This window comes from Triticum aestivum, chromosome 5B (genome assembly GCF_018294505.1).
Source record: "Triticum aestivum cultivar Chinese Spring chromosome 5B, IWGSC CS RefSeq v2.1, whole genome shotgun sequence".
NCBI classification, from domain to species: domain Eukaryota; kingdom Viridiplantae; phylum Streptophyta; class Magnoliopsida; order Poales; family Poaceae; genus Triticum; species Triticum aestivum.
Window position 1 is genome coordinate 230821883 of NC_057807.1, and position 13391 is coordinate 230835273.

A 13391-nucleotide genomic window follows, 5' to 3' on the forward strand; every position below is an offset into this window, starting at 1 on the left:
ATAGCAACATTGATATGCCATTTGGGACATTTCAGCATCCCCAAGTTTAATTCCTGCTCATCCTTGAGTATGTAAAATCATAAACAAAAGTTAACTTTCTTTATGTTGGATGCTACCTAGCATGTTCTTGATCAAATGATGTAACATTTTTTGGTGTGAATTTAAGATAATATTCAAAGCAATAATCTATTTAAACCAATAAGGTGGCCGGGAAACTCGCTCCCAGGGAGCTCCCTCGATTTCAACCTACGTTGGCCGTTCGATCGAGCTCTTTCTGGTCAACCGTTTCCTTTTGGCCATTCGATTGCTTTCTGTTCTCTGACTCCGGTTTTCACCCCGTGGTTGTTTTTTTCCACGTTCATGACTGGTGGGCTTTTGTGGCCGTGCTATTGGCTGGGTGAATCCCCGGCGGGTGAGAAAGGGCCTATCCTCGCGCACCACGCGTTCGATCCGCTGCTCGCGTCATGCGTCCGGGGAAGCCGTGGAGGATGGTTGGACAACGCATGCGCACCCGCTTTGGGATCCACGTGATGACAGATGGTCCCGTGCTGCTTCTGACCCCGCTCGTTGGCTGCCGTGGCTAGGCTCCTCACGGGATGGGTTGTTGGGCACGTCGTGCGGCGTGCGTCACGAAGAGGCCGTGTTGCGTCATGTGTCTTGGAGGGCCCGCACAAGGTGGGCAGGCACATGTGCACCCGGCTTGTGCACACCCCTGCCGCTGCTGCAGTGACATGTGGTCCCGTACTGCTGCTGGTCCCACCCGTCGGTTGCAGCGGCTCCGCTGCGCGGTCTTGTGGCGTCCCATCTGGGATTTCCTGGTCGTGCGCAGCGTGGACTGGCCCGTGCGTGCCTGTCGCATGCATCGTGTCTCGCGTCTGGAGAGGGGGTGTCCGCCCTACCCACACCGCATCGCATCCAAGTCGTACTGGCGCGCTCCTCTCCTCTCCCCAATCTCAATCTCCATCCTACCTCCCTCGTCAGCAACGAGACCCACCACCTCCTTCCTCTCCGCCGTGACCCTCCGTTCTCTTGTCCTCCCGAACCTCTCTCATGTCGTCGTGCTAGCGCCGAGCACCGCGTCCGCCCAACCCTCTTTGTTGCGCAAGGAGGCAGTAGGACGAACAACGATGGTCCGAGCTCCGCTGCCTCCATCCATGTCTCATCCTCCTCTTGCGCCGGCCGACCGGAGGCTGCCTCCCTGGTTCCCCCTGATCTGCGCGGCCGGACCTTCGTCATCCGGTCTACACATTATGTAGCTCGCACGCGCTGCGTGATGTATCACATGACACATGGACAATCATTTACGTACACACTATTGGATGAAGCTAAAGGGGCGGTATTGTGTGGGACAACATGATCCGTTGTTGAAAAACTTGTTGGACATCCGGTTAATCTCGTGAATTTGAGACATTGTTCTACTAGACTTATTCGCATGCTATGTATATGGATGATCCGTGCTATTTTCTATCCGAACTTTAATTAATATCGATTGCTTTACGCAATTTTTGTCTGTTTAGTTCAAATACTATTTAAAATGTATGTGGGCAATCCTGTTAAAAAAAATATGCGGACAACATTGGACGATGGTCTCCGGCATCACAGTGTCCGTGATCCGCGAACATACATGGGCGCAAATTTACGGGTTTGATAGAGGCAAAGGTGTCCCGTCTTTCGATGAGATGACGATTATCGTTTCGGAGGAGTAGACTTTGACGATCCGACTACGTACGTGCGAGGACGTCGCGCCTTAGCAATCGCTAAACCAACCCCTAGAGGTTATTGACCACGTCGGAGCACGATCAACCTGACCATGAGGGTCTATTTCCTGCGAGCAAACGAAGAACAAGCAAGAAACCGAGATTGCAATCTGGATATTGCAAATGTAAAATGAAAGATTTATTGATCAAGATGGGGTTCTATGACATATTGGTCTGGCCGTTGAACACAAACGAAGTACGCGAAGTTGCAGCTATGGCGAACTTTTAATCTAAACAAAACCCAAAGTCTAAACGAAACCAACCCTACCTCTTGTTTCCCCATACATACGGACTCTAAAAATAGCCTATACTTATGTATTTCGAAATTACATGGGTGTGGCCCAATAAAAAGGTGACGCAACATCCTAGAATAGCCTCTGGACGAAAGTTATGAAGTAGCATCTTGTATATTTCGTCCAAGGCTTCATGCACTAATTATGGTGGATTCAACGTCCTGAAATCATCACTTGTAACTCCGTTCTTGTTCCCCTTGCGCATGCCACCATCTCCATGCTTGTACTTGCTCCAATGTTCATCCTTCTCCAAGCTAGGCCCTTCATTTGTAAGCAAAACAAATGTATCCAATTTAGGCAGCATCATATTCTCATGAACATTAGAATCATTACCAAGAAACGAAAGTTCCTGATAATTTAATTGGTGTGCGCGAGTTCTAGTAATTGGTCCAGTATATGTGATAATAGGGGCTGTGGGTGTAACAGTGATATTGATGTCCTCGTCAGGATTAGCTGCCTAAAAAAACTCTGCAGATGGATGTCGAGCGCATTCATTTAAGCCTTGGGCGCGCGGGCTTAACCAATCAGGAGTCTCCGCGCCAAAAACCGAGAGCCAGCGCGCGCTCAAGCTGGCGGTTGACCCACGTGTCAGGGGGAGGCCACAAGCGCGGCGGCGGGAAAATAAAAGCGCGCGCATCTCTCCACGAAACCCGGGCCCCACACAGTTGGGCGTTTTCCTTGCTTTAATTTGTTTCGACAGAGACGTTTTCCCTGCTGCCACGTCTCACTTTTATCTCCCATGATACATTAGAATCACCAGGCCACATGACGTGTCAAGAATGTTTTCGTTTCCCTGTTGTACCAGTACTGCACACCGCTAGTCACTCTTGTTCGATGCTCACGCTTCTCTCAGTGAAGAAGCCAAAGGCTTATTTCATTCGAGTGATCATAAATTGAACACTCGTAGTAATAAGAAGATAGTACTGTAGTAAAAAAGAATGACCGCTTACATTTCCCGTCCCGGTCCTCTAAAACTGTACCCCATCATCTGTCCGAGGCCATAACTTTCATCCTCCACTACCGAAACCACAATTTTCCCTCCTTTCCTCCCCCTCCACCCCCTCCTTTCCCTCGTTTTCTCCCCCTCTGCCGCCAAAAATCCTCAGATCCAAACCCTAAGCGCCCCGCCCCGATCCATCCGCCGGCTCCGCGCCTCGGATCACCATGGCGGCCGCCGCCGGCGGAACCAGCAGCGAGGGCGCGGCGCGCGTGCTGCTGCAGCGTTACCAGCCGTTCGGGTCGCCGCCTGGCGAGTACCACCATTTCGGCCCGGCCGACGGCGGCGGCAGCGCCGACATGACGGAGGCCGTCGTCCTCAGGACGCCAGTGAGTTGGGGTGGGCTTGTCAAGGAGCTTTCTCGATAGATTCACTGTTTCGGTTTTCAGTTGGACGCTTCTTAGGACGCAACCCGTCCCGCTCGCCACGAGGGGAGCTCATCTGAGCCGCCGCAGTAGATCGAGCGTAGCAATGCTGGAGCGTGTCACTGTAGATTTGAGAACGCCCAAGCTGGGGTCGAGGGGAATGGTTGTTTTTGGATGTGATAGAGGAAAAATTGCTGAATTTTTGCTACCCGGTGGGTTGTGGCGCAGTCCAATACAGCCTTTATTTACGATTCATTCCGCTATTTCTAGAAGAGTGTCTAAGATGGAATCTGAACGAACTAAATATTTGGAAATCGGTATGATTTGATGGGAAGGCTCATGTTTCTTAACTTGATTTCTACCTAGTCACACTTTCATATGCGCCATTCTCCTACAAAGCATATAATGTTCCCAGCTGCTCTCAATTGACGACTTACTTCATTCTGCTCCTCACAACCTATAGTGGCTCAAGCTACTCCCTCTGTCCCATAATATAAGAGCGTTTAGTGTAAAAAACGCTCTTATATTGTGGGACGGAGGGAGCATTAGATTGTGTGACATGTGCTGCTGGCTTGAAAACCCCAAAGCGAAGACATTCTCCACAACTCTCATAATTGAGGTGTGGACAATGTTACGAGTTTCATCTTTTAGCTAAATTCGCCACACTGTGTGAAAACAGGCAGAACATTTTATAATTTACTGAAAGAGCTACAGGGATAATATAAACTTAACAAAAACAGTTTCTTCTTACAGAAAAAACCTGTTACTGTTTCATGACGGTTGTTATGACTTGTCTATTTATTCGGAGTCCTTTTTAATTTATTGATTAACAAGTGCTAATCCAGGCTATAAAACTATCAAATCATATTCCACTAACTTCCCTAGGATCCATTACTAACAGTTACACTTTATAAATATTTCGTTCCAGAACCCTATTCTCTTATGGCTCTCTTCCCCCTTGGCCGATTCTCTTGAATCTTACATGTTTTATCGACGCCGCATTCTTGTAGTAGCTGCAGAAAGCTTGGAGAACACATGTTAACCAACATTCAGTTTTCATTAACGCTTTTGATGCAATGCGTGCTTTTCTCATAAATCTAATAACAATGTTTCATTTTGTAGTTAAAGCGGAAACACAACAGAGAAGACAATGAGGTAGCTGAATCAAATGATTGGATGATGAGCCCTGGATATGCTAACGCAGCAAACAGTCCAATTCCTACACCACCTTCGGGAAAAGGTTCTAAAATGTCCGCCAAGCCTAAAGCTGCAAAAGGCCAGAAATCTTGTCCTCAGACCCCTTTGTTTTCCGGTGAGTGATGTGGATTCAGTCAGCCATGAATCATATTCATCTTTGACCAAGTCGCTCATGTTAATACTATTTTCCAGGTTCTCCGGGCAATCCAGCTACTCCTGTTGGTGGCTGCCGTTATGATAGCTCCCTAGGTTAGATGGGACACTCAATTTTGGACTATTGTTTTTCTGGACTGGTATTTTATCAGTAGCTTGTTAGCTGATCATCATTTATTGATGTTGTCCATTTAGGGTTATTGACAAAAAAGTTCCTGAACTTGCTAAAGGGTGCACCTGGTGGCATGGTTGATTTGAATAATGCTGCAGAAACGCTAGAGGTTGGTAGTTTGCTTCTCTTGTTTCAAGAGATCCTTTCTAGTGTTAGTCATGTAAATGTGCTGCCTTTGTGCAGGTACAAAAAAGACGTATATATGACATTACTAATGTCCTCGAAGGGATAGGGCTGATAGAAAAGAAGCTTAAGAACAACATTCGTTGGAAGTAAGTTATCCTGTGTCCATATCTATTACTTGTATTTTGTGGTCATCACTTACATTATGTATGCTCTTTTGCAGAGGAATCGATGACTCTCGACCAGGTGAAGTTAGCGATGATATGTCCATTTTACAGGTATCATGCTTTGTGCCGTTTTAGTTATGACAAATGTTGCTTCACATGCAACATGATTTGTGGACAAGGAGATTCTTTAGTTCCTCAGCTCTCAAAAATTATGATTCTTTATATCTGTCATCTGCAGGGAGATATTGAAGCCCTCACACTGCAAGAGCATAGCTTAGACGGACAAATAAGGTTGGCGACGAGTTACTTAAGTTCCTGATGTTATTATTCTTTCACTAACTTGATTGTTTCTTCCAGTGAAATGCGAGACAAGTTAAGAGAGCTCACTGAAGACGAAAATAACCAAAAGTAAGTGGCCCCCCTTTCCTCCCTAAAAGAGTATTTATGTTCGTCGTATAGTTACTTAAGACATTTAGGACTTCAATGCAAGTCTATAATCTATTCTTTCACCTCGTTTCCCACAGATGGCTGTATGTCACAGAAGATGATATCAAGTCTTTGCCATGCTTTCAGGTACTTTTTGATCTCTAGCAATACTTGTTAAATGACCGGTATCATCTCTATAAATCAAGTAAATTAAAAGTACTGTGCTTTAATTTGCAGAATCAGACACTAATCGCAATAAAAGCACCTCATGGTACAACGCTTGAAGTCCCAGATCCTGATGAGGTGAGTATTAACAATATGTTTGTCACCTTTAGGACTTAGATGAATACTACATTTTGTTAATGACGGCATCTTCGGTTCCCATGCAGGTGAATGATTATCCTCAAAGGAGATATAGGATTGTTCTAAGAAGCACTATGGGTCCGATAGATGTGTACCTAGTTAGGTATATGCCCATTCAACATCCCTAGCATCAAAACTTCAGAATCTAGAGCTCTAACTTGATGTGAATATTAATATCATTATCTATTTCTTTTAAGTCAATTTGAGGAGATGAGTGGCATGGAGACTCCTCCAAGGCCTGCACAAACAATAAGCATGGATTATCTAGAGAATCCTAGGACACCACTCGCTACAGGATCTAACAAAGATGTGGAGATGGAGAATGTTCAACAAGGGCTGATAATGCCCCCTGACGCTCCTACTACACATGATATTGGAGGGATGATGAAGATTGTCCCTTCTGAACTTGATGTAAGTTCACTTCCATGCAATAAATTTTTGCAGCATATTTATCTAAAAGTAAATTTGGCCACAATCCTATTCTAACTATAGTAATACGTGTTTGCACCCAATGCTCAACTTCACTACTTCCTCTTCACTATGTCATTCCTATCCTATACAATTAGCTCTGGTATTTTCTGTTCTGCTTAGTGTTTTGTAAGTCCTGCTACTTATTCTTTCATTCTACCACCTGTTCTTTGATAATTGAAAGATTAACCCGCAAAAACTGATAAACTGCGAGATTCAATTGCACATGGAGAGGAGCATCTCATGACCAATATTAGGAATACCCAAATTAGTTCTAAAGAAAGTAAAGAATGCACTTCTATCTGCTATGGATGCATCTTTTATATCACAGTTGAACTCATTTGGAAATAGGATGGCAGTTTTGCCCATGGGTATGGGTACCCGTGGGTACCCTAACTGAAAACAGTGGGCATGGGTGAAACTTTGCACCCATGGGTAATTGGTATCCATATCTGTAAAATATATGGGTAGAGCATGGGTGCACCCATGTGTAACCCAATGGATACCCCGGAGGTCACACCAGTGCTAGGCTACCCATCATTACTTGAATTTTAGACTCATTTCTCGACCTTATTTTGAATGCAAACGCTATATGCTGTACCCACTGGATACTGATACCCGATAGTTATAGGCATGGGTGCCAATTTGTGCCCCATGGCTATTGAAGTGAGTGGGTATAGAAGGTTTATGTGGGTATGGCTTTGGGCAGGAGGTTGTACCCACCCATACCCTACTATTGCCATCGTTAGCTAAAATTTCCTGCATAAGCACTACATAAAACAAAAAACATTTTTTTTGTGCAGACTGATGCGGATTACTGGCTCTTATCAGACACAGGGGTTAGCATTACTGACATGTGGAAGACAGCACGTATCCTTTTTCTAACAGTCTATATAACCCGTGATGTGCTTATGCTGTAGCATAGCATACCATGTTACGATGTGAAACCATTGGACTCCTTAACTCGAATACAGCAGATGTGGAGTGGGAAGGAATCGACATCAACGCCGAGGATTTCCTGGAAGTTGGCACACCTCGGCAGCAAGAGCAGCCGCCCTCTGAAATGGTGGATCACCCCTCGTGCATTAGCTGAAGAAGACCTGAAGCATGGTGGCAAGTACCATTCGTATACATGCGAAGAATGCTTCGTTTCTTGCTGCGGGTTATCAATGGCCGATCAATTCAGAAGAGACCCGAGAGCAAAGGTTCCAGGGGGGTTGCTGTGATGTACATACAGATGGCAACCTAGTGCCATGTCAGTAGCTCTCTGGGTCAAGCTTCTATGCCAATAGCCAACGACCTGATCATTTTCAGATCTACTGACTACCTGGTCTTTTTCAGGTTTCTAGCTTGTATGCTGCATGTTGTAGCTCACAACATTAGGACTGTAGTAGAAACATGTACAGAGCAGCAAGCTCCGTGACTTAATTATTTCAAGTACTCCCTCCGGTCCTTTTTACTCTGCATATTAGGTTTGTTTGAAGTCAATCTCATCTAACTTTGACCAAGTTTATATAAAAAATTATAGACATTCACATAACAACACCAATATCATTAGATTCATCTTGGAATATATTTTCATATTATATTTATTAAATATTATAGATGCTAATAATTTTTAATAAAAATTTGGTCAAACTTAGTAAAGTTTGACTTTTGGCAAAACCAATGTGCAGAGTAAAAAGGACCGGAGGGAGTAGCACTGAAGACAGACTAGAAGCTTATGCAGTTGTAACACAAACCGTCAGCGTTCGATGACATCTGCCTATCGTGTTTGCCTAGTGTCAAATCGAAATGTAGAGATGTTTTTCCCCCCAATTCAGATAGAGCCTTATTAGCTAGCAATAACTGGACAATAAAGCCTGGAGATTTTCATCGAACCAAACACTTGCAGGTGTTTATTTTGAAAATGGCTCTCATTCCCTTCTGCGGCTTCTGTGGGCGATGGGGAGGGAACCCTAGCCGCTGGTAGTCCTCCTTCTGTCCCTCCTTTCTTGCTGTCGGCAGAGGGTGTGGGCATCTTGCCTCTTTATTAGGTTTCTTCGACAATGGCTGCTGGGACATTAGAGCATCTCCAGCCGTTGAGCCCCCCAGGAGGCATTTTCTCCGCCGCCTGGGGGGCTGCCGGTGCCACGGCCGGCCCGGCCTTGCCGTGTCCAGTTCCTGCCGGCCACCCACTTCCGCCACCCCGCCGACCCCTGCCACACCTAGGCCCCCTTCGGCCGCTCGGGCCACCCCCAGGTACCGCCACCGCGTTTTGCCGTGCCCGCCCGTCTTGCTCCTGGCGCCCGCGCTGCCTGCGATTTGCGCACTTGTAGCGCGGCGGAGGAGGCGACCTGGCGGCGGGGGAGGCGACCTGGCGGAAGGGGCGAGCGCGAGCCAGAGCGCAGCGGGGGAGGTGACCTGGCGGCGGGGGCGAGCCTGGCAGAGTAGAGGAGGGCACGAGCGCGAGCCGGCGGGGGAGGCTGCGGGGGCGGAGGCGAGCGTGCGGGCGGAGCAGGCGGGGCAGCGAGCTCGGCGGGGCGGGACGAAGGAGGCGGGGCTGGGTGAGGGAAAGATTCCCACATGCACGGGTGGGCCTAGCAGGAAAAAGAGGAGAGAGTGAGGAGAGATGCCGACATGTGGGGGTTTTGCATGCAAAAAGGAGCGCCGGCGCCCCCAAGTGCCTCTCGGCTTTCTGGGTTTGGATTGGGACCGCCGGGCGTAACTTCGGCCAAATCCGGCGCTATTTGAGCTCTTTGGGTCCCGGCTGGGAGAAAAATTAAGCACCGGCGTCCAAAAAGTGCTCGTGGGGGGCATCCTGGGGGGCCGGCTAGAGATGCTCTTAGGCGGCGTGGCACGCAGCGACATGGTGGGGCGCACCAGCGGCGGCTATGGCGGTAGATTGAGGCTCGATCGGATCTGGTGGATGGCGGCGCGGGTCGGTGGTTGGGGCTGTCCCTGGCCTCGTGTGGCATGAAGTCATCGGGCATACACAGATCTCCGATCTTTGTTCTCCGAATGGCGAAGCCCGTGCCTGGCACACCAACTGACGGAGTAGAAGGTTGTTAGTACCTTCAGTAGGATGGCGAACATGGCCGAATGTATCAGAACCGAGCCCGCGCGCATATTTCACCCAGGTTTGGGCCTCCGATGAGGACTAATACCCTACACCCTACTTTATGTTTTTATTCATGATGGATATACCTCGTGCGATGGATTACAAGGGGGAAGTGTTGCTACCGGGAGTCTAGGTCTACTAAAGTAGATGGGATCGAGAGCCCTGCAGCCGTCCTCTTATATGCATGATGGAGGCTAGGGTTTTACAAAGAGGGAGATCTAATCTTGGTCGCTGCCATCTTAAACTGGGGTCCAAGATGATCCTTAGGCATCTATCCGATTCCCCAGGCTCCCTTATGTCGCCAGCTCCTTGTTGGGCCTTTTGGGCTCAGGCCTGCTGCCGGGCTCCCTATGGAGAAGCCACCCCCGATGCATTGCACCATCACATATTGCCCTATGTCTCTCACGCACATGCACGTGCATGCTCTCCCTCTGTGAAAACCATCCTTGACCCATTGCTCACACCCGAGCCGGCTCGCGCGAAGGAGGTCCCACCCGTGCGTACCCTGGTGGGGCAAAAGAAACAGGTCGACGTTGTAGATTATGTGAATTGTACGATGTATTGCTCTTCGTGCATAGGCACATATATGATGTACAAAGGTTAGAATATGTGAATTGCACGATGTATTGCTCTTCGTGCATAGGCACGTATATATGATGTACAAATGTGGACCATGGACCTCAACTATACAAGGAACTAGGAGGCGGGCCCAATATACAATATGCACATAACACATATACTCAACATACGTACCTAGGCGGGGACAACAAACCATCCGCGTGGCTGGGTCGTGTCGAGGGCCGTGCACGCGCATGCCACCAACTTATTGTCGCGACCCTGGTCGGATGGAACTATTGTGTTTGTAATTGCCTGGTATATTTACCAACGACGATAAGTTCCATTACGTGATACTCCCTCCATTTCAAAATAGATGATCCAATTTTATACTATCTCCGTTTCAAAATAGATGATCCAACTTTGTACTAACTCTAGTATAAAATTGTATCAGCTATTTTGAAACGGAGGGAGTATATCTTACCGGTCATTATGTAGTACTCCCTCCGTTCCTAAATATTTGTCTTTATAGATATTTCAATAAGTGACTATATACACAGTAAAATGAGTGAATCTAGACTCTAAAATATGTCTATATACATCCGTATGTGATAGTCTATTTAAAATCTCTAAAAAGACTTATATTTAAAAACGGAGGGAGTAATACTCCCTCCGTCTAGAAATACTTATCATCAAAATGGATAAAAGAGGATGTATCTAGATGTATTTTAGTTTTAGATACATCTCTTTTTATCCATTTTAATGACAAGTATTTTCGGACGGAGGGAGTAGTTAGCAACACTGGTCAGTTCAGATCCGTCCTATCATTCGAGGCGTATGGCTGGGCGCCCGCTGCACACCCGGGCGAGCGACGCATTTACTCGTCCTTTGCCTCCTTGGTACTCGCCGCTGCGGGTCCTTTTTTAGCCCCAGATCGTAAAATAATTGTTCTATGGTATTTTCATTTATATAAAAGTATATTTACAAAAGAACAGTACAGAAGGTAAATTACCCAATACCAGCTCTAGGTATCATAAGATCAAATTATAGGTTCACTTCAATCTAATTATCAAGCTGTACTACTTTGTGTTGCTTTGCTGTGAGTTTGACAGTCTGCAGTCCATACTTGAGATAGTATTTCCATGAGATAACATGAGGTGGTGCCGATATGAAGATCTTATCATTTTTTTTCGAGGGTACGCCAAAGGCGTACCTTAACTTTATAGAAGGGAGAAATTATGTACAAGAGATTACATTTTGCCGGTTAGGCCACAACTAGCCTTACCGAGCCTCCACTCTACTACTCTGACATACGTTGATCTTCAAAAACTCCTGCCGTGGCCCAAGTCCTCAGATCGTCGAAGATCATGTCCACCGTGTTGTGCTCATTCTTGATCTAGCCTGATCCAAACACCCTCGCGTTCCTCTGTTTCCATAACGTCCAACAGATAAGCATAACGAAAGTGTCAAAACCTTTCCGAGATTGCTTATGAATTCGCTTTCCATCGTCCATCCTAGTAATGCAACTGAACCACACTTGCCTCAAGAACACACATTACTGCAGTATGTGATCTACCGTGTCCTCCTCTTGGTCACATAGGAAGCACTTTGATGTTTGATCTTGCAGACCGTGTCTAGCCCTTCTGTCCGAAGTCCATAACCGATATTGCACTGCCAGCCACATGAAAATTTTGCATGCCAGAGGTGCCCAACACTTCCAAATGGCTCCAAAGGAGTGGAATCTATCTCCTCCCTCACATAGCATCTTATAAGCAGATGAAGCAGAGTACGTTCCTGACGCATTCCATGCCCAGATAGGATAGTCCTCGGTTCGAGCATCTAGTTGCACCTCCTCTAAGATCTCCCGAAGGCCTATAAACTGGGTTAAGCCTTCCGTGCACAAGTCACCCACCACATCGTTCATCCAAGAGTGCGTACACAAAGCCTCTCGGACAAGTCTCCTGTTAGCAACTTGCGTACGAACTGATGTCGCCACCAGAGGAGCGATTTCCGCGATGGTAGTGCCATGGAGCCACCTATCTTTCCAGAACAAAGTTTTGTCTCCCGCTCCAACCTTCCATTTTACCAAGCTTCCAAACGCTTGCACAATCGGTTTGTCCGCGGTCAAGCTGAGCCCTCGCCACGGCGTGGAGGCATCCGTACGTCTAAGCCATTCCCATCTCAATCGCAGAGCAATACCCTGCTTGTGTAGATCAATGACGCCAAGCCCTCCCATGTGCTTTGGCCTACACACTCTCGCCCAAGACACTACACATTTTCCTCCCTTGACTTCCTCAGTCCTAGCCCAAAAGAAAGCCCGACATCCTTTGTCCACTCTTTCAAGGGCCCATTTTGGCGCCTCCACGATCATGAGGTGGTGAGTAGCCCGCGCTCTCATGACTTGGTTGACAAGAACCGGCCTGCAAGGTCTAGTCACCAAACCCCTCTGCCATCCCGGCAGGATGTGAAGGGCAGCATCAACCATCGGCTGCCACTCTGACCTTTTCAGCTGCCAAATGCTTAGCTGCAATCCAGGATACTTGCGTGGGAAGGTGACAATCTTCCAGGGCAAAGCCGACTTAACAATCTCCTCGTCCTGAGGCTCCGCCCGAATCATGATAGCAGCCGATTTGGCAAAATTCACTTTAAGCCCAGATGCTATTCCGAAGATGGTAAGTGCTTCTTTGACAAACAAGAGATCCGGCCGTGTGGGTTTGATGAAAAGAACCACATCGTCAGCATACAAGGACAGTCGTTGCACTGGGCTACATCCATTAATGGTACTCATCACTCCAGCCTCATGTGCCTTGATGATGATATGCGTGAGGACATCCATGGCGATAACAAAGAGTAAAGGGGAGATCTAGTCCCCTTGCCTCAAGCCTTTGGCATGCATAATGTCGCCTGCACAACCATTCACGATCACTCTGGAGCTAGCTGTAGTAAGCAGAGTTGCGATCCATGAAATCCACCGCTCCGAAAAGCCTTTGGCTCTTAACACTTCAAACAAGAACGGCCACGCCAAGGAGTCAAAGGCTTTAGTGACGTCGAGCTTGAGCAACACTCCTTTACCTTTCCTTCTATGCATCGAACGCGCCATTTGCCTCACTAGAAGGAAATTATCATGCAAGCATCTCCCCTTTATGAATGCAGACTGGTTCACCTCGACAAGATCCCCCATGCGTGGTCTAAGTCTCGCTGTAAGGAGCTTAGATGCAATCTTGGGCATGCTGTGCACAAGGCTAATCGGCCGGA

At 47.3% G+C, this 13391-nt stretch overlaps 1 protein-coding gene across 2 annotated transcripts; it reads left to right on the plus strand.

Annotated features, from left to right (window-relative positions):
• Nucleotides 1-3070: 3070 nt before the first annotated feature.
• Nucleotides 3071-7936, plus strand: LOC123111126 (transcription factor E2FA). Of its 2 annotated transcripts, none has more exons than XM_044531816.1 (14): nucleotides 3071-3376; nucleotides 4535-4724; nucleotides 4802-4858; nucleotides 4958-5043; nucleotides 5118-5206; nucleotides 5281-5335; nucleotides 5463-5515; nucleotides 5582-5632; nucleotides 5749-5797; nucleotides 5888-5953; nucleotides 6040-6116; nucleotides 6211-6424; nucleotides 7285-7351; nucleotides 7456-7936. In XM_044531816.1, the coding sequence occupies exons 1-14, from the start codon at nucleotides 3215-3217 to the stop codon at nucleotides 7572-7574; spliced, it is 1335 nt and encodes a 444-aa protein (XP_044387751.1). In that variant the 5' UTR covers nucleotides 3071-3214; the 3' UTR covers nucleotides 7575-7936. The 2 variants fall into 2 exon arrangements, with proteins under 2 accessions (XP_044387751.1, XP_044387752.1); XM_044531817.1 differs by having other exon boundaries at nucleotides 3179-3386.
• Nucleotides 7937-13391: the final 5455 nt, after the last annotated feature.

Coding starts and splice junctions, on each gene's coding strand:
- LOC123111126 (XM_044531816.1), top strand. CDS start 3,215: ATGGCGGCCGCCGCCGGCGGAACCAGCAGCGAGGGCGCGGCGCGCGTG. Junction 5,044..5,117: donor ATGCTGCAGAAACGCTAGAG/GTTGGTAGTTTG, acceptor GCCTTTGTGCAG/GTACAAAAAAGACGTATATA. Junction 5,633..5,748: donor GAAGACGAAAATAACCAAAA/GTAAGTGGCCCC, acceptor CGTTTCCCACAG/ATGGCTGTATGTCACAGAAG.